The 25,338-nt window shown below is 42.3% G+C and overlaps 1 protein-coding gene across 1 annotated transcript in view; it reads right to left on the bottom strand.

Moving 5' to 3' along the window:
- Vtcn1 (V-set domain containing T cell activation inhibitor 1) overlaps positions 1-25,338 on the bottom strand; it is a 70,457-nt gene that overhangs the window by 5,061 nt on the left and 40,058 nt on the right. The window contains exons 2-4 of the mRNA XM_031374983.1: positions 17,212-17,276; positions 8,696-9,043; positions 3,687-3,965 (exon numbers count right to left, since the gene is read on the bottom strand). Of these exons, the coding sequence (XP_031230843.1) occupies positions 3,687-3,965; positions 8,696-9,043; positions 17,212-17,276 (692 nt within the window). The remainder of the gene's footprint in view (positions 1-3,686; positions 3,966-8,695; positions 9,044-17,211; positions 17,277-25,338) is intronic.

Raw genomic sequence — 25,338 nt, 5'->3', positions numbered from 1 at the left:
AAAAAAAAAAAAAAAAAAAAAAAGAGCTAAAATAAGAACGGCCTACCTCATGAGTGACGTAGAACAGTGCCTAGCATACTGTCACTCAGTGTTAGCTGCAAACAGCAAATACAGTAGACCCAGCCAAGCCCAATAGGAAAATGAACACTGGAAGGTTATACACCCCGGGATCCGTCTCATAGAATAAAATGATGTGGAATAGGGCTGCAACCTCCCAGGCCTCCATGTGATAGGTAATGTGTCCTCTGTGGGCCTTTAAAGAGCCACATCTCTAAAAGCATCATCTTTTCCCCCCTCATATTGCTTCTGTGTCCCTGCTTTGTTGGTACAGGTACCAGGTTCCCAGACAATCCTGGGTAGTGACATCAGACTCACTCTGACTGTTATTTTTCTTGACGTTCACATTTGCTGTATCACAATCCATAGGTTTGTTTGTTTGCTTATTTTTATTCAAGCAACTTTTGCTTTTTTTCTCTCTCCTTACAATTCCTCCCAGGGACCACTGCCACAGCTCTTGATTTCAAGGCTTCTTAATCTCTCATTTTCTCCATCTTTATAACCTAACCTGGATTCTTTGTCCCTACTGGTCCACTCTAGTCACAATTAACTCTTTCTTAGAGGTCCCATACTAATTCTGGGATTAATTTTTTAATGATGTTTGTAGCATTTATCTAAGTATCTCATGGGCTTTTAAAAGTACTATGAAAATACTTGGCACAAAATATATACTTGTTGAACAAGTATCCAGGATGATTAGTACTCTGCTGTGTGCTGTAAAAGTTGGATCCTGGTTCTACCTTCCAGCCCCAATCTCCCAAAAATAAGACTATCCCGGCCTGCAAAAATATATTTACAAATACCTTGGCCATATAGCTAGGCTCTTGTCTGACTAGAACCATAACTTAAGAGAACCCATTTATTTTAATCTACATTTTGCCACATGGCTGTTTAACTGTGCTCAGGTACCATGTTAACATTTCCTCACATCTTCCTAGGTGGATCTCCTGCATCACTCTATCCCAGAATTCTCTGTCCCCTGGATGTCCCGCATCCTACTTCCTACCTAAGCCATAGGCCATCAGATTTATTATTGACAGGGGCCACATCCATACAGACATAAGATATTCTCTCTACTGTGTGCATTTACTGTATTTAATCCATGTTGTCCATTTTTCATCTATGTCATCAATGGACACTTCAGGCTTCTATTTTCTTGACTATTATAAATAGTATTACTATCACCATAAGCATTCAAATACTTATCTAAGACTTTTTTCTTTTTTTGGATAGACCTAAAAGTATAATTGTGAGATCATGTGGCTAGTCTATTTTTAAAGCATGCCATTTTCTGTTGATTGCATCAGTGTCTGTCCTACTAACAGTACATGAGTGGCCCAGTTTCTCTACCTCCTTACCAACCCTTGTTAATTTCTGTGTGTGTGTGTGTGTGTGTGTGTGTGTGTGTGTGTGTGTGTGTGTGCGCGCACGCGCGCGCGCGTGCGTGTGTTCTAGTTGGTGAGCGTCTCAGTGGGCCGGAGTCTGAGGTGACAGCTTCTTGCCGTTTTTACTTAGCTTTACACTTATGATTCATGTTGTGAAGCACATTTCGAATGACATAATTAGAAAAATGCCCTTTCTCATATGCTCATTTTCAAATTCAGTATTGGAGAAATGGATCCGTGGTTGCAGCTGCTTGCCATGCAAGCATGAGGAGTGGACTTCAGATCCCCAGAAACCTGCAGTACAGGGCACCTATCACTCCAGCCTCAAGGAGTGGAAACCAGAGACCAATCCTCAGAGCAGGCTGGCTGGTGAGACCAGCTCTGGGTTTGATTGAGAGACCTGCTGCAGTGAACAAAGGGAAGAGCAATGGAGAATGATTCCTGACATCCATATGTGTACATACATCCATACATGTGTACAAACATGTGAAAAACATGCACATATCCGCTATATACACACCAAAATGAAAAACTACACATATGGAAAATGGAGAAAGGCCACAAGAACTCAGCTATTTTTGGCTAGAGACATGAACTTGTGGTAGACTGCTTGCCTAGCATGCACAAAGCCCTGGGTCTGACTATCTAGCCCCCAAAACCAAAATCTTTAAAATTCAGCTACTTAATTTTTTGTTATATTATAAGATCTCTTTATATTGAGTATTAGCACCTTATTAGGTATGTAATTTGCAAGTATTTTCTGCCATTCCATAGATTAACTTTCATAAATATAATTTTAATAAAAACATAAGATGTTATGAGTATGATTTATTCAGTTTAGCTCAGCCATCCTCCATCAGAGACTAAAAATGTACAAGATACACACACACACACACACACACACACACACACACATTTGCATTGCTTTAGACTTGGTATTGACAGGAACTCTCTCTTGGTAAACTTTACTCTCTGAAGAGAGGGTTCAATGAAGCATAAGAAGCCACACCTCAGAAATCCCAGCTCAGTCTGGCTCTTCTTGGAACTGGCTTCCTCCTAGGTTTGTTTGGCATGCACTGAAGCACTGCAGGCAGGTGAGGGGGGGCTAAGACAGGCTGCTAAGAGGTCACTTCAGTCTAAGCTTTTCAGATTTTCCTGAATAGTGGGTCAGTCTTAGTCAACATTGGTGAGATCAGTAAGACTGAGTCAGTGGGTAGATATTTTTTTTTTTAAAGATTTATTTAATGTATGTGAGTATACTGTTTCTCTCTTCAGACACACCAGAAGAGGGCATCAGATCAATGCTCTTAACCACTGAGTCTCTCCAGCCAAGATCTTTGATCTTCAGATTCAAAACCTTCTCAAGGGCAAGTTGGGAATCCAGTGATTTTGGAAGAATTTAGGATGTAGTATATCAGTTAAATATGTTGCAGTTGTCAAATAATCATCACATCTCTACACTACACTGAAGTATTCCCCTGAGTTAGGAAGAAAGGCCTCTGAATCCTAAAGTTCTCCAAAAAACCAAGGGGAGGAAGGAATGTGAGATTAAGTCAGTCAATGCCTTTTTGGAGGGAGGAAATTGAGATAGGGTCTCACTGGGTAGCTCTGGCTAGCCCGGAACTCACTTGGTAGATCAGGCTAGCCTTAAATTTACAGAGATCTCCCTGCCTTCTAAGGGCTGGGATTAAAGATGTGCATCACAATGCCAGACTCAGTCACCATATTTTAGTTAATATGCTATAAATATTGTGCAGTGTTAGGTTTCAATTACAAAAATCAGTACCAACTAGAATTATGATCAAACTCTAGCACAGTGGTTCGTTAACATTCCTTAACGTTGCAACCCTTTAATATAATTTCTCATGTTGTGGTGACTCCTAACCATAAAATTATTTTGCTGCTACTTTGTAATTATAATTTTTACTGTTTTGAATCATAATATAAGATCTGATATACAGGATATCTGATACATAATCCTTGTGAAGAGATTTTTTGACCCCCAAAGGGGTCGTGACCCATGGGTTCAGAACCACTACTCTAAAGGCTCTGGAAGACCAGAGATATATACCCTGGTATGTATTAGATAGATTCAATTTTGATTGACATATTATTTTCTTTCTAATGATACATGTGGAAAACATAGAGAGGCATGCAGGTGTGTTTAGGAATAGAGAGCTTAACTAGTATCCCCCAGATCCTGGGTTTCATCTCCAGCATTATAGGAAGCCTCAGGAGACCCACCTGTCACTTTGATGTCCCCCGTGGCTTTGGCAATGTCGTTTTCGATCATACAGGAGTATGTGTTGTTGATTGTGACATTGTAGAGCACAGATACGACCTTCATGGTCACATTCTCAGAGTTCAACTCAAAACTGGTATTGGAGACTTCTGAGAAGTTGGCTCCTTGGTCAATTTGAGATGCCCAGGCCACTGTGGGCTGGGGGAACCACCGAGGAGCCTCACAGCGTAAACTCTCTGAACTGGCATTATAGTCCACATTTATCTCTGGCATACTGAAGGCTGCAGGGTCAAAGGTAAAAAAGAACAATGTCAGGCAGAGACAGATTAGACAAAAAAGCCATAAATGCTAGGTCTTTTTTATTTGTTTGGTTTGGGTTTTGGAGACAAGGTTTCTGTGTGTAGCTTTGATTGTCCTGGAACCCACTCTGTAGACCAGGCTAGCCTTGAACTCATCTGCCTGCCTCTGCCTTCCTTGTAAGTACTGGGATTAAAGGCCTGCACCACTGCCACCCAGCTGAAGTGTTGGGTCTTAAAACCATAGAACAATCACTGCTATCACTGAAGTGACTCAGCACACCCCCACATTAAGGTTTATGTGAGGCCTATGATGTTGTAGGCATAAATAATTTGCTCAGAGCATCACTATGTATTATGACCCTTGGCCAGTACCACAAACTCCAGGGGCCTGAGTTTCATGTTTATTAACATTACGATAATCTTCTCCATGTAAGAGGAGCTCAGTGATCATAGAAGAAGGAGAAGGAGAAGAGCAAGAAGAGGAAGAAGAGGAAGAAGAGGAAGAAGAAAAAGGAGTAGGAGGAGGAGGAGGAGGAGAGGGAGGAGGAGCAAGAAGAAGAAGAGGAGGAGGAGGAGGAGGAAGAAGAAGAAGAAGAAGAACAAGAAGAAGAAGAAGAAGAGGAAGAAGAAGAAGAGGAAGAAGAAGAAGAGGAGCAAGAAGAAGAAGAAGAAGAAGAAGAAGAAGAAGAAGAAGGAGAAGGAGAAGGAGAAGGAGAAGGAGAAGGAGAAGGAGAAGGAAGAAGAAGAAGAGGAAGAGGAGGAGGAGCAAGAAGAAGAAGGAGAAGAAGAAGAAGAAAAAGAAGAGAAGAAGAAGAGGAAGAAGAAGAAGAGGAGGAGCAAGAAGAAGAAGGAGGAGGAAGAGGAGAAAGAGAAGAACAAGAAGAACAAGAACAAGAAGAAGAACAAGAACAAGAAGAACAAGAAGAACAAGAAGAACAAGAAGAAGAGAAGAAGAGGAAGAAGAAGAAGAGGAGGAGGAGCAAGAAGAAGAAGAACAAGAACAAGAAGAACAAGAAGAAGAACAACAACAAGAAGAAGAAGAGCAAGAAGAACAAGAAGAAGAACAAGAGGAGGAGGAAGAGGAAGAAGACACCTCTTTCCTTAGAATAGTAGGGCCTTGGAAGGTTTCTGAATCTTATGTTTTGAGATAAAGTGGGACGGGTAAGGAGAAAGAACAAACAATATTCATCTTTCACCGCAGAAGGCCTATCTACAGGCTTGGCACTATGGGGATTTGGAGTTTGCTTGGGTACAGGTTTTAGCTCTGATATCCATGAGTAGAATGGTAGGAATTTGTTGTATTCTAAGAAATGCTACTCATTAAAGTAACACTTGGTAATTAAGATATCCTTTCTCCAGGCAGAGTGACACTTGCAAAAAAAAAAAGTGTTAGAGTTCTGTACTTATTGTTATGGCAGAAAAGCAGTCAACAATATTTTAAAATTATTGTTGTGATTATGATGATGGTGATGGTGATAATGATGATGATGATGATGGTGATGATGATGATGGTGATGATGATGATGATGATTGTGAAGGTACATGTGCCACAGCATACCTGTGAGGCTTGGAGGGTAGTTTTGGAGAGCTGGTTCTCCCCTTCCACCTTTGTATGATGTGGTTGTTTGAATGAGAATGGCCTCCATAAGCTCATCTGTTTGAATGCTTGGTGGAACTGTTTGGGAAGGATTAGAAGGTGCGGCTTTGTTGGAGGAGATGTGTCACTGGGGGTGAGGTTTGAGGTCTCAAATGCTCACACCATTCCAAGTCAGTTCTCTCTCTCCCTCCTCTCTGCCTCTTGCCTGTGAGCTCTCAGCTACTGCTCCAGCTCCATGCCTGCTTGCCTACTGTCTTGTTCCCTGCCAGGATGGTATGGACTCATCCTCTGAAACTGTAAAGCCCAAATAAACCCTTTTTTCTATACTTGCCTTGGTCATGGTGTCTCTTTGGAGCAATTGAAAATAACCAAGGCACATGGGTTCCAGGGATCAAACTCAGGCTGACCGGTTTGAACATCAAGCACCCTTACCTGCTGAGCCATCTCTCCAGGCCCCCAGGGACAGCAACTTATTAAGCCATTTAGCTGCTTCTGTTGCTCAGGGTTAGGCTGGTGCTGAGAGAGGACTCAAAGAAATCTTTACCTCATTGTTGTTTGTCTGTTTCTGACACAGTCTCATGTAGCACACGTTGGCCTTGAACTCTCCACAGAGCCAAGGATGACGGGAGCGCCTGATCCCCTTGCCTTCAGTGCCCCAGGCTGAGGATACAGACACATGCCACCACATCCTGCTCTTTCCCTCACTCCCAGCAAGCCTGTTACATAGGAAAGGAGAGGAGTGCACATGCGTGGAGCCGGGAGGGAACAGGTGTTTAGGAGATGGTGTGGGGAGCGAGTCTTGAGCATATACCTCGTGCTAGAAGTGAACCCCAGATGTTAGTGCACTTGGTGCCCCCAATAATCCAGTGCTTATCTGCGATGATATCTATGCTGAAACTTTAACATTTGGAATTATTTTATTTTGACTAATTTCTTTTAAAAGGTATGTTTATTTTTATTTTATGTATTTGAGTGTTTGCCTGCATGTGTGTATGTGCACCACGTGCATGCCTTGCCTGCAGAGGACAGAATCCCCTGCAGCTGGAATTACAGATGGTTGTGAGCTGTATGTGCATGCTGGGAACTAACACCACCACCCCCACCCCCTGTCCTCTGAAGAAGAGCCAGTGCTCTTAGCCACTGAGTCATCTTTCCAGGCTCTCCTATTTTACTGATTTTTTTTTAAAAAGGTTAACATAGAAGTAGATTTCATTATGTGAACAACTTTAGATTTGCATAAAAGTCCCAAAGACAGAATTCTGTAAAAGAGAATTCCTGTAGACTTTCCGGTCTGTTTCCTCTAATGTAGCATGTTAAATGGTCATTGTATCTCAAAACTGAGAAACCAACGTTTCTGTTAACTAAACTTCAGGCTTGATCTGTATGTTACCCATTAACATTGTTTTTCCTGTTACTGTTCCAGAATGTAATCTTTATGTTTTCAGTAATTGTGTCTCCTCGGGGCCTTATGGACCATGGCATTTTCTCAGTCTTTCCGTACTCTTTATGGCTCTCGCAGTTTTGAGTACCTGGTCAGGTATCGTGAAGGGTGCTTTTCTATTGAGTCTTACATGATGTTCTTCTCATCGTTAGAGCTGGTGAGGAAGACAGTGGTGGGGAAACGTTCCCTCCTCAACATGGCATGCTAGGAGGTACATGCTCTCTACACACAATTGCTGATGATGGGAGGGAGCATTTGTTAGGTGTCTTTGGAAGATGACTTCAGTACTCCGACAAACCCTGACAGAGCAGAATGGTAGGGCTAAGTGTCACCTCTGCCTCCTGGAGCAGGGGGGAGAGAAGTAAATCATTTGGGATTTCTGTCTGAATAGAATTTGTTTCATCTCCCTCCTTGTAAGTGTGTGAGTGTGTGCTTGAAACTATGAGCCATAATTTAGTACTGTGTTCTCTTGTTCCACTGTTTGAAGTTTTTCGCTAAAGTCTGCTTCGTTGGTCTGACCATCTCACATTGCCCCACTAATCCCCATCTTAAGATGAAGAAGATGAGGCTCGGAGAGTGTTCTGACTCTAGGGCTATGCTTTGGAGAATTACATCTACCCAGGAGGTGTTCAAGGAAACCCTACAAAGACTCGTTTAGACTAGGGTATTACAGACTAGTTTCTGTTTCCTTCAAGGCCCCTTTCACCCTTTGACCTTCTCTATAATGGCTTCTTATGCCTTCTCTCATGTGTATTGGGGTGTAGTCTTTCTCTTCCTATGAACCCCTCAACTGTTCCATTTCTCTTCCCCTTTGGGTGTTCTTTGTTATGCTTTAATAATTGGTAACCCGGTGCAGACCTTTAGTTCTATAAGCGCTATACTAGAAGCATTGTGAAAGGAGGGGCAATCACTTTTGTTTATTAACCATCTTCATATGCTTGTTGCATCTACTTGAATTCCCTCATGTATGTATTCAGAAAACATCTAGTAGATAGTGTTGGCACAGAGGTGTGAGTTTCACTGGGGCCATATTCCTGAGTTTGCATGACAGTCTTAGTTTGGTTGGTTCTTTTTGGATCTCTCCTGAAATGGTGCTCCTAAAATGGTTGTTTCTGGAGGGACGCATTTCAGATGTGGGCTTGGGCCTAATTAGTGTATAAATATTCTGGGACAGATTGTGGGCATTTCCTATTAGCAACGACAAGGCCTACTTTAACAAGACCATGTTCGTTAGCTAGGGGTGGTGCTCCACATCTTTCTTTCCAGTGGTTGGGAGGCAGAGGTAGTCAGGTCTCTGTGAGTTTGACTGCTAACCTGGTCTCTATAGTGAATTGCAGGCCAGCTGGGGCTACATAGAGAGACCCTCTACACCCTGGAGTGGGGAGTGATGGATGGAGGTAAGAGGAAAGGAGAGAGAGAGGGGGGGAGAGAGAGGGGAGAGAGAGAGAGAGAGAGAAAGAGAGAGAGAGAGAGAGAGAGAGAGAGAGAGAGAGAGAATGTGTCTTTGAGAATACACCTGGGTAAGATGGCCACTAACAGAACTACAGAACTGAGAGGGTTTTGGTCTGATATTGGTCATTTATGAGCACACAATGATATTTTTATCAACAACTCTTGCCCTTAGATATTCCCAGACATCTTTGAGGGTGCCCCCTCCCTTCAGAAGCGACTCACCTCCAGTCTTATACTCAAGGTTTGCATTCCCCTTGCCTTTCGAGGTGCGGATGTAACAGGTGTAGGTGCCAGCATCCATGAGCTGCACGTTTTTCAGTCTCAGGGAAGCATTGCCAACTACCACTTGATCTGCAAAAACTGCTGTCCGGCCTCTGAACATTTCATGCTGCTGTGAGAGGTCGTCTTTGCCTTCTTTGAACTCGTGGACCAAACCTTTGATGCCTTCTTTCAGCCACTGGATGACGATGCCGTTGAGTTTGATGTCAGGTTCAAAAGTGCAGCTCAGGGTCCCGTCCTCTCCGATATTTCCAGCTGAGGTGAAGGTCGTGACCGTGATGAAGTGCTTGCCTGCGATTCAGGAAGGAGCCATGCCAGTGAGGCTCTGGTACTTGGACAGCCATGTTCTTCGTTAATACATGCCGGACAGAGATGTCCAGATCAGTTAGAAGTAGAGAAGGACACAAAAAGACATGACTAGAAAGACTAGAAAGAGCAGGAAGAAGTGTTGGTATCTACAGCAGATCTGTGCACAATAGTTTTTGTAAGAACGATGTAGCCAAACCCTCAGAGGCAGCAAGAGGAAAACCACATCAGAGCTGGGGAACTCTGGAACGCGAATATTCACATCCTGGTTTTGTTCCTTAACAGCCATTTAACCTTAAGTAAGTCATGTGACTATTCTGGCTCTCAGGGGAATGGAGGGAATGCTAATGTCTTGTCTACCTTGAGAGGTTATTGTGAGGAACAAATCAAGTGGGTGTAAACTCGACTTGCTGAACTGCAGTTTCGAGGTATTATGCTTAGCTAATCAGAAGTGATACAAAGCGATACTTCATGTTGACTGATATGGCTAGGCATTCCAAAGAAAGTGCAATCCTATCATGCTGGGACTTTGTCTTCCTTGGAATGATGAAGAAACTTCATGGAGAAGAGAAGTGTAGTGGCTAAAATTATAGTGTTACCTACATCATAATGAAGAGCGGTACTTAGTGATGTTTTGGTCCAAGATAGAAACTACCTTCCTCACCCCTTTGATCCTACCAGCAGGAGAAACATTGACTATGGTAGTATCTCCATTCTCCTGCCTCTTCTTTGGTTGTCCACCCTACAGCCCACCCAGTCAAGGGTTCTTTGTGCCAGTTGTTCTGACGGATGGCATCGTAAGGTAATTCAATTTATTAAATATCTTTAGCAGCTCTCATGACACAGATGTAAAGCTAAGGAAATGGCCATGGAGCCCAAGAGGATTATGGACCAGTTACAAGGGAAAGAGACGGTGGGGAAAGACACCATGGAGAGTCTCATCCTGAGTCATGCTGGCTGCTGAAGATAGTGGCAGGAGATGCTGACCCAACCTCTGCTCATTCTTCACATAGACACCTGATTTAAGCATTTAAGATGGCCCACACAGACCTTTCTGGCACCCACAGACATCACCATGATGGGTATTGGACACTTCTCAACAGTGTCAGCTTCTTTATTGGTTTTCCTACTGTGCATATCTTCCTCTATCTAACACATTTTAAATGCATTGCTCTTGCAGACAGCTTTCTTTAAAGTGCAAGCCAAATACATCTGTCACCTAGACACTAATTTCCCATGGTTACTATGGGCTCTGGAATGAGTTGCAGATTTCCCTGCCTGGCCTTCAGTGCCAGGCACTGCCTGGCACGCAGTGAATGCCTCTTGTTTCTGCCTGGCAGTTTCCTCTCCCACTGTCCTCCTTCATTGTCTGTGTCCAATAGTTTGTTGATTTTCTTTCTTCAACTTAAAGATTGACGAACAATTAGTACATGTTCCTTTTCAAATACAGAAGCAAACATTCTAGACATAAGGGTGTCCTTGGCACTTCTAGCTCATTAAGGCTCGGGATTGTCTAATTGACTCCAAGACCTTTGTAAAAGAGATGAGTGTAGTACATGGGAAATAGACCCAAAGACACCAAGCTAGACAGATTTGCATAAAAAAGAGCAGAGGGCTAGGGATAGAAGAGGAAGTATAGCTAGGAAAAAGGGATGGAGGAAACGGGCGTGCACAGGCTGGGCTGGAAGACGTTTTGGGGGTTTGGCAGTGTGGAAGAAAAGGGATTTGGGGAGCAGCTGCTGTGTGTGGCCTTTTGTGAGAGAGATTTGGAAAACTAACCAGGAAAGATGGCAAAAGAAGACTGTGATAAGAACACGGCTCCTGTCTCCTGTCAGGCTTTTTCTTGAACTCTGCTTTGAAGATTCAGGCTTACTTTCAGTTATCTTTGTTTATTAAAATACCCACGCTTGCACGGGCTGCGTGGTCACACTCTGCACCTTCACCATCCTGATCATCTTTCTCCTGTCAGGAGTTCCAGCTCACTGTCCCTGCTTACCCACGGTCTACTCTTATTGGAGCCAGCTGGGACAGCAGTCCTGGGAGACCCGTTCCAGCCCGCCAAGGAAGAACAGGCAGATACATCTGCTCCCATAACTTTCTTTTCCCTTTACCATGGCAACTGCCTTCCTCCTCCTTGACTCCTCACATCTGGACTTTGCACTCATCTGCAAGCTTTGTCCAAGAGGGAAACTGTTTCAGTAGTAACTACAGGCCTGATAGTGTTTACTGGTCTGTTCTACAGAGAAATGATGTTTTCGGAGTTTAGGAATAAACGGGACTAAGCACAAATCAAAGCACTGCTTATATAATCAATTGCCAGAGTGAAGAGCACGTGCCAAGGTCACTGCATTTAAACTAGGGAGAAACGTTAGCCTTAAAAAGAAGACAATAAAAAATACATATGGTTTCTCAATGAAACCGCAGAACAACTGGGAGTCAGAGCTAGAGAGAAGGTGACTGTACTTTATACAATGTCATCAAAGTTAATCTGGAAAATTACTTTTCAGAAAAAAAAACTCCACATTATTAGCACAATTACGAAGGAAATGAAATGATAATGACATATCTTGGTTTGGTAATTGTGTTATGGAATTCATTTTATTCTATCGGCCTTGAGCCTACAGGTAGGGAATCCACTGACACATCTCCTAGAGAACTTGGTAATTAAAAATAGGCAGTTCCAGCATGCCTGGGGACCTGCTGCAGCTTCAGGTCGTTTGAGGTCACACACATGATGTGGTATAAATTCACTGATCGAATCCTCATCCATAGGAAATAAAGAGGAGAATAAAACCAGTGAGAACCTCAGCAATCATGAAGAGGTAGGCTTGCTTTGCATCCAGCAGGGTCAACAAAGGCTTGTTACATGAATAAATAAAGAGTTAAGTGATTGAACGGAACTTAATGTGCAAAGATAGTCTGTGCTCAAATGTGCAAACACATCCTGGCGCAAAAAACATTATGTAGCCTGGTGTGATGCAACTCTCCTGACCACCAGAGATTCCTAGGTGACTGGTGTAAAATGGACGGAGAGTCCCTTTGAGATGGGTTAGAAGCCACTATCGGTTGATAGAGAATTCTGTGACTGACACAGAGTTAAATAGTCTCATTGGCCTCCAAGGTTGCCCTCAAATTCCTTAGAAATTAGAAGACAGGGGAATTTGCTGAAAATACATAATTAGCTCAAGAGGGTACCCTAGGTTGGTCTCTGTTGCAGTAATAAAACAGCGTCCATACGTGACTTGGAGGAGGGAGGGGTTATTGGGATTTGCTTCCACGTCTCATTCCACTGTTAAAGGAGGCCATAGCAGAGCTCAAGGCAGGAACCTGGAGGCAGGAACTGAAGCAGAGACCAGAGATCAATGCCTCTCAATTTTCTTAATGCTACAACCCTTCAATACAGTTCCTCATGCTGTGGTAACCTCTAGCCATAAAATTATTTTCATTGTTATTTTATTTTATTTTTACTTTTTTGTTTGATTGTTTGTTTGTTTGTTTGTTTGAGACAGGGTTTCTCTGTGTAGTCCTGGCTGTCCTGGAACTCACTCTGTAGACCAGGCTGGCCTTGAACTCAGAAATCCACCTGCCTCTGCCTCCCAAGTGCTGGGATTAAAGGCGTGTGCCAGCACTAAAACACATATGTATTTATTTTTATTGTATACGAGTGTTTGCCTGTCTGTGCTATATGCATATCTGATGCTCCAGGAGGCAGAAGAAGGTATCAGATCTCCTAGAGCTGGACTTACGGGGTAGCTGTGATATATGTACTATGTGGGTTCTAGCAACCAAAGTTGGGTTCTCTGCAAGAGCAGTCAGTGCTCTCAACTGCAGAGTCACATCTCCAGCCCCTTAGCTACCTTTGTCATATAGCCCAGGCCCACCTGCCCCGGGATGGTACCACTCACAGTGAGCTCTTACATCAAATAGCAAATAAGGAAATGTCTCACAGATATGGCCTCTGACCTGGGCAATTCTTCAGTTGAATTTCCCTCTGCTGGTGACTCTGGGCTTGAGTCAAGTTGACAGCCAGTGCTATGACAATAGAGCAATTCCTGCCATCCATAGCTCTGGTCACATGAGGAAAGGGATGGGAGACATCACAGGTAAGCAAGTTGTAGTCTCAACATAATCACACAGGTGAGAAGTGTTCAATTGCTTGTCCCCTGTAGGAGCAGGAATATTTGGGGGCGGGTATAGGAAACGTGAGGTAAGCATTTCATAGAAGTTGTGATGGGGATGCACTGGATAAAACTTAAGAAATGAACTGTCCTTTGACACAGTGCAGTATAGGTTTTATAAACTTCAATGGTGTAACATCTACAGGCCTTTATCAGAGGGTCCTGTAGCATCGACTGGAGCTGAGCAGAATGCACCATTGTCCATGACTTAGTGATAGAAACACACATCCTGCTCCAGGCTGGAATGCTCTCTGTGGGTAGGTACCATGCCAGCCAAAGAGGCAAATGGGTGTGTAACAGTTGCTTATATGAAGAAACTAGGAAAGATCCTAAGTCAGGAGAAGGAAAGGGAAGAGGTAGGGATAAGGTAGAGTGTAGGCATCTGGGATATGGTGACTATATCACTTTGGGTCCTAATTCTGTCACTTTCTGGGAATATGACACTAGACAAGACCTTAATTCATGCTTTTACGTATAAAATGAGGGTGTATCCTCATGGGGTCTTTAACAGGACTAAATGATACAATGCAAGTAAAGGGCCTAACGATGTCCCTGACTTGTCATGCCTAACCTTAAACCATGGCTATGGAAAACGTTAACTCCAACTATTAAGGGCAGCAGATCAAGTCCTTGGGAGGTGAGAAAGGAATGCCTCTCTGAATGCTTTGCTCTTAGTGCCTCATTTTAAGCCACAGAAGTAAGACTCATTTTATGAATGAGTATAAAGAAGCTCTGAGGTTAGTGAACTTGCTTAGTGTCCTGGCTCTAGCAAGTAGGGGAGCCAGGATCAAACCAGTCTTGTTTGGTATTTACCCTAGCTCCTTCTAGTATATTTTGCTGATAACTATGGCCAGATTGAAATATGACAAGACCCAAACTATTATAAAAATATCACCACTTTAAAAATAAAAGAAATAGGGCTGGGGATACAATTCAGTGACAGAGTGCTTGCCGGGCATGTGTTAAGATCCTAGGTTTGATCCCAAACACCGCAGTACATAAATGTAAAAATTTTAAAATAAAACAACTAAAGATCATGAATATAAGGAACATGAAGAGCTATTTTTACAGATGACTGTAATATTTGGAAATATCAAATATTTTCAAACAATTTGAATAATGTTTCTGATAAGTGCATAGAGGCATATCCAATGTCCAAAGTTAGGGCATTATTAGATGATGTCTCATGGCTGTCTGTCTTGACCACCCTAGCTTCAAAAGAGGCCCATCTTGGGGTGGTCAGGAAATTGTGTAGTTCCCAAGAGGTGCTAAATGAATGTGTTGATAATAGAAAATGTGTATTAATAGCATTTATGGTATCAAATTGTGGCAGCCATTTGTCACGTGAACTTAATGAGTCACTTAATGTCATGGGAAGTTAATGAGTAGTCTCTAGGTTCTCATACATTGATCTTGAATATTTTAACAGTAAGAAAACTGATTCTGGAAAGTTAAGTTACCTCCCAAAGGGTACGACGTTGTCTAATTTGAGAGCCTTCTATCTCTGATCCTTTCTCCCACCGTGTGGAACCATTGGAGAGGCCAGTGAGCGACTGGTCTAGAATGAGCTGGAGTTGCTTACCATGCCCAGGGATCTTCCTGCCACATCTCCTTTCCTCCTGAACACCCTTTAAGTAGGGGTTGACAAGAGTCCCTCAACCTCTCTTCAAACAATTCACCTTAAGTGAAGTTTGTGTTGTGTGGGGCTCACATTTACAATGCTTATCTATTTGCTTGCTTGCTTGCTTTTGCAGTGTCTGGGTAGGCCCCAGAATTTTGTGCATTGGGTAAGAGATCCATCCTCAGCCCTTGACTTTGTTTTTCTCCCTTTTATTCATTAGTATATGTTAATTAGTGATATACGATAACAGGTTTCATTATTTTCATGCATGTGTGTAATAATTTTTATCGTATTTACCTCATTATTCCTTTTTTGTCCCTCCATCATTCCCGTGGACCCTCTTCTTCTAAGACTCCCTTCTACTTTGTCTTTTTCTTCCTGTGACCTAAGAGGTTTAATTAGAGATTCTCATAGGAGCGTGGGTGAAATATTATCTACAGGAGCGTAGGTGGCTCAGCAGTGGCTTGCCATGGAGGAAAGAGTGTCCTCTCCTCCAGCAACTATCAACTGCCAGTAGCTCCCTGGGAAGGAAGAGGTGGGCTCATGAACTTCTCATCCCTATGCAATTGTTAACTGCATAGAAATCCTCATGGAGGGGGAAGAGGAGAGGACCTAAGATTTAGAGGCAGGAAAATAGATGAAATAACGCAAATCAAATGAAGGTAATTAAAAGGGAAGATGGATGGTCTCCTGCTAGGATGGTTCACTTTGTGCTTATTAGACTACATGATGGTGCAAAAATGATATGCATTCAGTAAAAAGTATACTCCAAATTTTGACCTTTTATATGCTCCAGTGCTGGTGATGCATGGTGGGATACTTGTGGTGATGCTGGCACCAGTAGCTCCCACTGGGCTACATGTTCACAGAGCCAATGGGCACACTCTACAGTGTGTTGTGTGCCAAGTATGCTGTTTGACAGGTTGGGTGTATTAAATGCACTGAACTTGCAATGTTTCTAACATACAATTGGGACACTGGAATGTAGCACCGTTATAAATCAAGGACCATCTGTATTAGAATAAAACAGACGAGCAAGTTCAGAAATGTACTAGCACACACACGGATGGCTGTTTTATGATGATGGATGCATTAGAGGGAAGAAGGTTTTCAATTAATGGCATTGGGTCTCCTGGATAGCCACATGGAAATATTGAATCTTGACCAGTATGTGGCAAAAGCCACTCTAGATGGTTTGTAAGTATACTGGCCAGTGGTAAAACAATGATGCTTCTAGAAATTTAGAAGATTTTTATGACCTCAAGGAAGGTAAAAAAAAATTTAAATTGATTAGATTAAGTTCTTCATATGAAGGAAAAGATTGATGAATTTGGCTATGTTAAAATAAAGACCATTTGTTCATAGAAGTCTATTAAGGGAGTGAAAGGCAAGCAAGCCATAGATGGGGAGAGATCTGGTAATACCCATAGCCAGTTTCCCAGCCAGGACTACAAGTCAGAAAGAAAAACAAGTGGCTGGAGACCTGGCTCCCTGGTTAAGAGTGCCTAGCCCTCTTTCACAGGTCCTGAGTTTGGCTCCCTAACTAACACTGGGCAGCTCACAACCAATGTAACCCAGTTCTCTGGGGTCTAACGCCTTCTTCTGGCCTCCTTGGGCACTGTGCTCATAGGCACAAACCTCAGATATATAGCCACATAATTAAAAGTAAAAAATAAAATCTTTTAAAAAAATAAAACCAGAGAAACTCAATTTTAAACTCCATAGAATATATTTTTGATGATAAGGAAAGTGGATAAGAATATTGATGCTTTGTCTTAACAAACACACATATAGTAAGTCTTGTTTAGTTCAGGCCTTGTCATCGCTATTTAATAATGAGATATTGGAGAACAGTGCTGTAGGAAAGAGACAGCTGAAAATATAAAGTCTAAAATCCTGAAGTGACAGCTTGGTCACAGACCAGATTAAAATAAGTACATTGGCCCTAGTCAGGTGGTTTGTGAGAAATAGCAAATAACCAGCCATTGAGAAGACAGCTGCTGGTCTAATTGCATCATAATTAACAGCATCCATAATAGATGTGCTAGAGATGTGGCCTATCAGAAGAGGGATGGGAGGGCTTCCTGCTGCTCACATGAGCTAATTACCTTTGAAGAGCCACTATCGTGGCATGTGTTTCCTACATGGTGTGGAAGTCATGGCCAGTTCTCCCTTTACTTATGGCTCCTGGTTAGAAGGGGCTAACGCCGTGGAGTTAAATGTGTAAGATAAAGAGGACCCAGAACGGAGAGCACGTGTATGCTTTGAAGTATTCTGGGGGAAGAAATCCCATCCTTCTCACATCCCAGTGAGTGAGAAGAGGTTTAACAGAGATGGACACAGTGTGGACTTACCTGAAATGCCAAAGCCAATGATGAGTGCGATGGCCCCAGCCAGGATGATGATGATGTTGATAATACTGTGGACAGAGATGGAGAAACAGCAAGTCACTTCTCTGTTGTATCTGACACAGTGCCTCACAATTGTCCCATGTAGTATAGGCCATCTAAGGCATTCTCAAGCTTTTCTCCCACATGAGCTCCTCCTAGAAACAGGTACCTTAGAAAGAGGCCCCAGGGATGCCATCCCATCTCGTTGGAGTCCCCAGGCACAACTGAAGAAACTTCCCTTTCATCTGATAGTGTCATCTCACTTCCCTATTTCCAGATCAGAGAAGACCACTGTTGGAGTCTGATGGTAATCTTTCCATATTGCACGTGAGGAAAACTTGCCTCCAACTCAGCTTTACCCTTAGCAACTCTCCCCACCTCCTTGTGTTATTGTTTTCCTTTCTTGATTCTTTCTGGAGACTTTCACCTCCTCCTGGGCCATGCCTTTCTGACTTTGTATCCATTTATAGCCGGTTTTACCATGCCTGTAGGTCCTCAGTGACTGTCTTCTGCCCCTTATTTTAAACGAGTGGGCTGCAAATGTATGATGTAGCATTAAGGCATGTGCTTAGAACCACACATCTGACTTACCTACTCTTCATCCTTACACAGGCTGCCTACAGGAGCTCCATCTTCCACCCTACCTCCATTCTTTGAGGACTCCATCTCTTGGTGTAGACCCAGGGTTCCCTTAGCTCTTTCCCACTGACCCTTTCTTCCTTCCCTTCTAGGCCATCTCTATTCATTTGTGTCAACTGCTGATCTGAAGAAACACTTTCTGCCAGAGAAACCACAACAGTAGGGCCTCACCATCCTTCTTGTCTTCCATTCCAACCACTCTAGACTTGCTCTTAATCTGTCTGCAGGACCTCTTCCCCCAAAATCCACTTCTTGGGGGCTCTGCCTATTGGCAGAGAAGAACAGGATTTCTTCCTGGGACTCTGTCTTCCTAGCTATTTCCTTCTGCCCATCTCCACCCTCAGCTAAGGGAAACCCTTAGCTCATCTCCATTTCTTTGTATTATCTGCCTCCTGAAGCAACTCTGAGACCCCTCAGCCACCATACTTTTCTAGGATTTAAACTGGGCAACAGCAAACCAAGAAGAGAACTACCTACTCAAAAAAGACCAGATATCTCTGCCAAGAAGTACCCCAACCATTATAACTACAGATGCCTGGATTCCCGTGCAAAAAAACAAGCATGGATAGCCAAGACAATATGCCTCCTCTAAAAGCTAGTAAAGCTATTTCAATAAACCCTGAGAAATGCAGTTTAGCTGAAGCATACGACAAAGACTTTGGAATACCAATTATAAATATGTTTGAAGACATTAAAGAGGATATGAACCAATTCCCTAGTGAAGACTGGGAAAACACAAACAGTTAAATGAAATACTGAAAACATTTCAAGACTTCAAGACATGAAAATAGAAACAGAATCACCAAAGAAAATCCAAGCTAAGATAAAACTGGAAATGAAAATGAAAAACTTAAGAAGTCAAACAAAAGCCACAGAGATAAACTTCTCTGACAGATTACAAGACATGGGAGAGAGAATTTCAGGCCTTGAAGACAAGGTAGAAGAATGGACACCTTAATCAAAGAAAGTGTTAAATGTAAAAAAGTCTAGGCACAAATCATCTGGGAAACCTGGTACATAATAAAAAGACCAAACTGATGAACAGTAGAAATAGAGGAAGGAGAAGAAGCTCAGATTAAAGTCACAAATGCGTATACGTATATATCCTGGAACTCACTCTGTAGACCAGGCTGGCCTCGAACTCAGAAATCTGACTGCCTCTGCCTCCCAAGTGCTGGGATTAAAGGCGTGCACCACCACTACCTGGCCACAAAATATTTTTAATAAAATTATAAAAGAACATTTTTCCAGTTTAAAGAAAGAGATGCCTATCAGGTCCAAGATGCACACAAAATACCAAATGACAAGATCAGAAAAGAAATTCCCCAGGAAACAATCAAAACACCGAATTTACAGGATAAAGAAAGGATTTTAAAAGCTGCAAGTGAAAATTAAAACAAAACAAATAACGTCTAAAGGCAGACCCATTAGAATAACACTGGACTTTTCACTAAAAGCTAGAAAGGTCTGAAGAGATGGTCTACAAATTCTGAGAGACCATAGATGAGAGCCTAGACTGCTATACCCAACAAAACTATCAATTACAATAAATGGAGAAAGAAAAGCATTTCATGATGAAACCACATTTAATGGTATCTAACTAGAAGTCCCGCTCTACAGAAGGCATTAGCATTAGAACGAAAACTTATGTCAGAAGAGGCTTACTACATCCAAGAAAATACAAGGAATAAATACTCTCAGAATAGTGCTGGGAAATGGGGCTCACCACCTCAACAAAATAATAGAAATTAATAAACACACCTTATTAGTAAATTGATAGCTCACAATATTAATAAAAAGACAGATTGAATTAGAAAAAGGGATTCACTTTTCTGCTGAATCCAAGAAATATAGTTTATCATCAAGGATAGATGCCATTCCAGGGTAGAATGATGGGAAAAGTCATTCTAAACAAATGGACCTAAGAAGCAGGCAGAAGAAGGTATTTAATATCTGACAAAATAAATTTCAAACAAAAAACAATCAGAAGATATAGGAAGGGATACTACATATGTATTAAAGAAAAAAATCAAGAGTATATTGCAATGCTCAACACTTATGTGCCAAATAGAAGGTCACTGTGGTGTTTGAATGACAATGACCCTCATAGGCTCATATATTTGAACACTTAGTTGTCAGGGAGTAGCTCTATTTGAGAAGGAATAGAAGGTGTGGCCTTGATGGAGAAAGTGTGTCACTGGGATTGGGCTTTGAGGTTTCAAAGGTCCAAGCCAGGCCCAGTGTCTCTCTTTTTCTGTTGTTTGTAGATTCAGATGTAGAGTTCTCAGCTACTTCTCCAGCACTATGTCTGCCTGCTCGCCACCATGCTCCCTGCCATGATAATGGACTAAACCTCTGAAATTGTAAACAAGTTCCCAATTAAATGTTTTCTTTTTTTCATAGTTGCCTTGGTCATGGTGTCTCTTCACAGAAATAGAACAATGATTAAGAAAGAAGTCGGACTGTTGTGGCAGGCCTGACGGTGGTGTTTGTTGGCAGAATATGGTCTTCAAGATTTTGGATTAGGAAAGCAGTTGAATGTTTTATGTGGGATCTTATTGGGCCATACTAGTAGGAGTGTGGAAGACAATGGGTCTGAGGGTGACTTGAGTGGTAGAGGCCCAACTAAAGAGGTTTCAGAGGTGAAGTATAGAAATAGACTATTCTTATGATATTTTAGAGAAGAATGTGGCTGCTTTCTGCCCTTGTCCAAAAAATTTGCCTGAGGCTAAATTGAAGAGTTTTTGGACTAATGATGTTTGCAGAGGAAATTTGAAAACAGCCTAGTATTAATTATGTCGTATGATTATTAGTGGTCACACTTACCCAGATCTGTAATTAAAAGGATTAAACTGAGCAAAGGAAAATATAAAATGTACAGTTTGAGGGAAAAAGGAGCACCAGGAACTGTAATAGAGCTAAACCCAGTGCTTAAGGAAATGTAAAGCTAGATATTAAACGGAATAAAGGGAGTGGTGACCTCAGGGAGAGACCCCTCCCACATAAGCTTCCAATCTGTGAAAAGGAATTAAAGAAAAGCTTAAGCAGGGAAGTTCATAAAGAAACACCACTGCAGCCAGCCTCACCCGCTGACCTCAAACAGGGAGAGTGCATGAATGACTTCAGTACCCCAGTCCTGTGTGTGATGATGACACAGTCTCCGTGTTTGTCTCATTTGGATCTTCTCTCTGTGTACTTGGGTTGATTTGGCTAAGGGTTTCTCAATCTTCTTGCTTTTCTCAAAGAACTAACTCTTTAGTTTCTTTCATTCTTTGTATTGTTTCGGTTTGCTTGTTTCAGCCCTGGGTTTGATTATTTCTTGCCCTCTAGCCTTTTGGAATGTTTTTTATTCGTGTTGTTCTAGAGCCTTCAAGCGTGTCACTACATTATTAAATGAACCTAGCAGACATCTGCAGAAAACTTCACACAAACACTAGTGGATTTACTTCTTTCTCAGCAGCTCACAGAACTTTTTCCAAAACTGATCACATACTAGGATACAAAGCGAGTCTCAAGAGATCTAAGAAAATTGAAATGACTCCTTGCATTCTATCTGACCAACATGGATTAAAGTTGGATGTCAACAATAGAAACAGTAGAAAATACACAAACTCATGACAACTGAACAACTCACTAATGAATATAAAACGGGTCCATGCAGAAATGAAGGAAGTTAAAAGCTTTTTAGGATTGAATGAAAACACAACCTATTGGACATGTGGAAGCCCAACAAGCTTCAGAGAATCAAAGAAACTAAGTGCTAGTTCTTTGAGAAACCAAAAAGATTGGAAAGCCTTAGCCAGATCAACCAAAGGATGCAGAGAGAAGATCCAAATGAATAAAAATTAGAGATAAAAAGGAACATTACAACAAACATAAGACCTAAACAGATTTAAGCCAGATGGAGTCCCAGCACTGAGTGGAGAAAGCAGACATGCCCAGCACCCCACCCCCACCCCACCCCATGACCGAGAAGCTATCTGCAATTAATATCTGCCTGGAAAGGAAGGATCGGTTTTCTCCAGTGGAGTCTCACTGGGTATACAAACCACACGGAAGGGCAGGTCCCACGCTCAGCAGAAGATGGCCCCCAGAAGACACACTCAGTATTTCTTTGGACTTTTTGTTTCATTTTGCTTTGTTTTGGCAGTTTTTGTTATTATTCTTTTGATTGTTCTCATTTTTGTTTTTGTGGATTTTTGTTTTTGTTTTTTAAGAGAGGGAGGAAAAGAACATAAAGTTGGGTGGGCAGGGAGTTTCTAGGAGGAATTGAAGAAGGAGAAAACGTGATCAAAATATATTTATATTTTCAGTTGAAAAAAACCCATGTTTAGTATGCTCAAGGTCTTAGGTTCCACCCCCAACACTACAGTTTAAAAAATAATGTGTGAATGTGTGGTGTGTGTGTGTGTGTGTGTGTATACATATATATATGTGTGTGTATGTATATATATATATATATATATATATATATATATATATGCTAAACAAAGTTTAAAATCTTAAATAAACAAAAATAGAACAATAAAATTATCTACAATTCCATCATCCAGACATAAACACTGTTCCATTTTTGATGTGAATCCTGACAGCTGTTAATTAACAGATTAACAAATGACACTTGAGAAAGAAAATGCTAGATAAGAGGGTGTTGTTTGCACTCACTGTCTTCTTGAGTTGTGTGATAGACATGTTGTCCCACACACTACTTACAGCTTATATCATTCCCCATGCAATAACTTCATGTGCATCCCCTCCACTTTATGAGGGACATGGAGATTATGCATCTTTCCTAAAGTCACTTAGCGAGTGGCAGAGCCAAGGTTGGACTCTGCCTCTCAGATCTGCACTTTGTCTAGTGCTCCTCAGAGTGGAGGCTGGCGGTGGGGTGTGGGGGAAATGTCCTTCTTTTATACTTAAGCAGTGGTTGTCAACCTGTGGGTTCAGACTCCTTTTGGGGTGGGGATCAGCAACCCTTTCCCGGGAGTTCCCTAAGACCATTAGAAAACACAGATATTTATATTATAACTCATGATAGTCTCAAAATTACAGTTATGAAGTAGCAACTCAAATAATTTTATGATTGGGCATCACTACGACATAAGGAACTGTATTAAAGGTTCTCAGCTTTGGGAAGGTTGAGAACTACTGGCTTAAGGTAACCCATGCTTCAGGAGGGCATCAGGTTTGACCTAGGCAGAACAGAAGGCACAGGCCAAGGGGTGTATTGGCAAAGCCATTTTTGAGACGCTTGCCCTCTCTTGCCTGTCCTGCTATGGACAGCATCAGGAGTGGGCACACAGCCGCTGGTGACTCACACACACCTACACTGCCGTTATTCAACAGGCAGGACAAAAGAGCACAGGGAAGCAAAGAATGTTATAGACTGAGAAATGATGCACACAGCATGTTACTTTCTGGGCTGAAAGAGCTCATTGTACCCGCCTCCCACTGGCTCAGGATGAGCCCATCACAGAGAGCTGACTTGCAAGGAAAAACTTGAGTCAACAGTTGCCTTGGAGTGCAAGCCCAGCTGAAGGAGGTTCAACCATGGGGCAGCAAGAGGTATTCTTAAAAGCCGGGCATCTGCTAACCTGTTTCCATAAGACCTCAGCGACCACTTCCCGTCTCTGTCCCTTACTTACCAGGCCTGAGAAGAGCTCATCAAACTGAAAGCAAGAAAGACCTCATGGCTCACCCAGACTGTAGGCTCACCCTGACTGACTGCAGCCACTTACCTTTGTGAAGGCTTTTCCTTTCCTTTGGCTATCTGATAACTTCCCAAGACTCATCTCTTTATAAGATGGGACACAAGTGATCTCCCATTCGCTCTAGCATATATTTACCCATGCCCAAGTCCTTAGGCTAGTGCCGCAGAATGTGATTCTCTTACAGAAGGGGCCATCACAGATGTGATGAATTCAAATGAGATAAAACTGGAGTGGGTGTCCTTCCAAAAAAGGAGAAATTAAGCAGGCAGCATTGTGTATACCTATCTCCCAACTAGTCCAGAGGCTGAAGCAACAAGGATCCCTTTGTGCTCAGGGGACTCAGAACCAGTGTAGGCAACATAATGAGAGAGTTTCAAAAAGTAAATTAAGTTAAAAAAAATTGCAAAAACATACACATGCACATACACATAGGGAGAACGCCAGGTGAAGGTGAAGGGTAAAGGCAGAGATGTATGAACTGAGGAAGCCAGGCTGGCAGTCTCCCGGGTCCAGGGCAGATGGAAGGCACCCATTCCCTCTCCTCACACTCAGAGGTAACTAACCTAGCAGTCTGGACTGGGAGGCAGCACACTTACTGTTGTGTAAACCACCCATTTTGTGTCACTTCCCTATGTCTTCCCTAACAAACTAACAGAAGCATTGTTTTGGGACCAAACAGCTGATAATTCACAATACCCAAAGGACTATCCACGCGTTACTTCTTGCTATAAATAATTTTTACATGTAGCTATTTGCTATAAGTCTGTTCTTTTAAATTTTGTTATTAGTTTATTATTAATATTAAGTTATGTGTGTGCACACATACACATGTGTATGTATATGTGAGTACACCCAGTGCTCGAGTTGGTGAGAGGAGTGGTTTAGATCCTCCTAGAACTGGAGCTATAGGCAGCTGTGGGGGCTGGGAACTAAACTTGGGCTTTCTGCAAGAGCAGTACACACACTTACCTTCTGAGCTATCTCTCCAGTCCTATCACTTCATGCTTAAGATTGTATTTTACCCATCCTGAAGAGGTTAGAAGCAGCTGGACAGCAGCCAGTAAGTTGGGTCCTGCACACTCACTGTCTAGTTAGCTTTCACTGTTAGCTTCCCACAGCCTGGAGTCATCTGAGAAGGGCGGCCCCACCTGAGGAATTCAGATCCGACTGGCTTGTAGACATGTTTGTGAGGGATTGCATTGATCAATTGATGTAGGCTGGCCTAGTCCTCTGTGGGTAGTACCATTCCCTAGGCTATGTAAATAAGCTAGCTAAACATGAACCTGAGTGAGCCATATAGCAAGCAGCATTTTCCCCATGGTTTCTACTTCAAGTTCTTGCTTGAGTTTCTGCCCTGCCATTCCCCAATGATGGACTATATAACCAGGAAGGTGAAACAAACTCTTTTCTCCCCTAAGTTGCTGTTGATCAGTGTGCTTTATCTTTATCACAGCAACAGAATGAAACTGGAATGCTCACTGAGGCGGGAGGGGAGATGGAGGTTGTGTATTTCAGCTAAAGGAGTTCAGCCCAGCCCCATCGCCCCAGGCCTACATGTGTCCCCGAACATCACCACCGGACCTTGCTGTCTGTCAGCAAGTGCTCTGTCTAAGGAGCCACCTGCAGTTTGCAGTTTTGTCTTTCTTTTCTTTTCTCTCTTTCTCTCTTTTTCTCTCTCTCTCTCTCTTTCTTTCTTTCTTTCTTTCTTTCTTTCTTTCTTTCTTTTTTTTTTTTTTTTTTT

Source organism: Mastomys coucha, unplaced genomic scaffold (genome assembly GCF_008632895.1).
Source record: "Mastomys coucha isolate ucsf_1 unplaced genomic scaffold, UCSF_Mcou_1 pScaffold16, whole genome shotgun sequence".
NCBI classification, from domain to species: domain Eukaryota; kingdom Metazoa; phylum Chordata; class Mammalia; order Rodentia; family Muridae; genus Mastomys; species Mastomys coucha.
The sequence above is the reverse complement of the archived record's forward strand: the minus strand, read 5'-3'. Positions and strand labels throughout refer to the sequence as shown.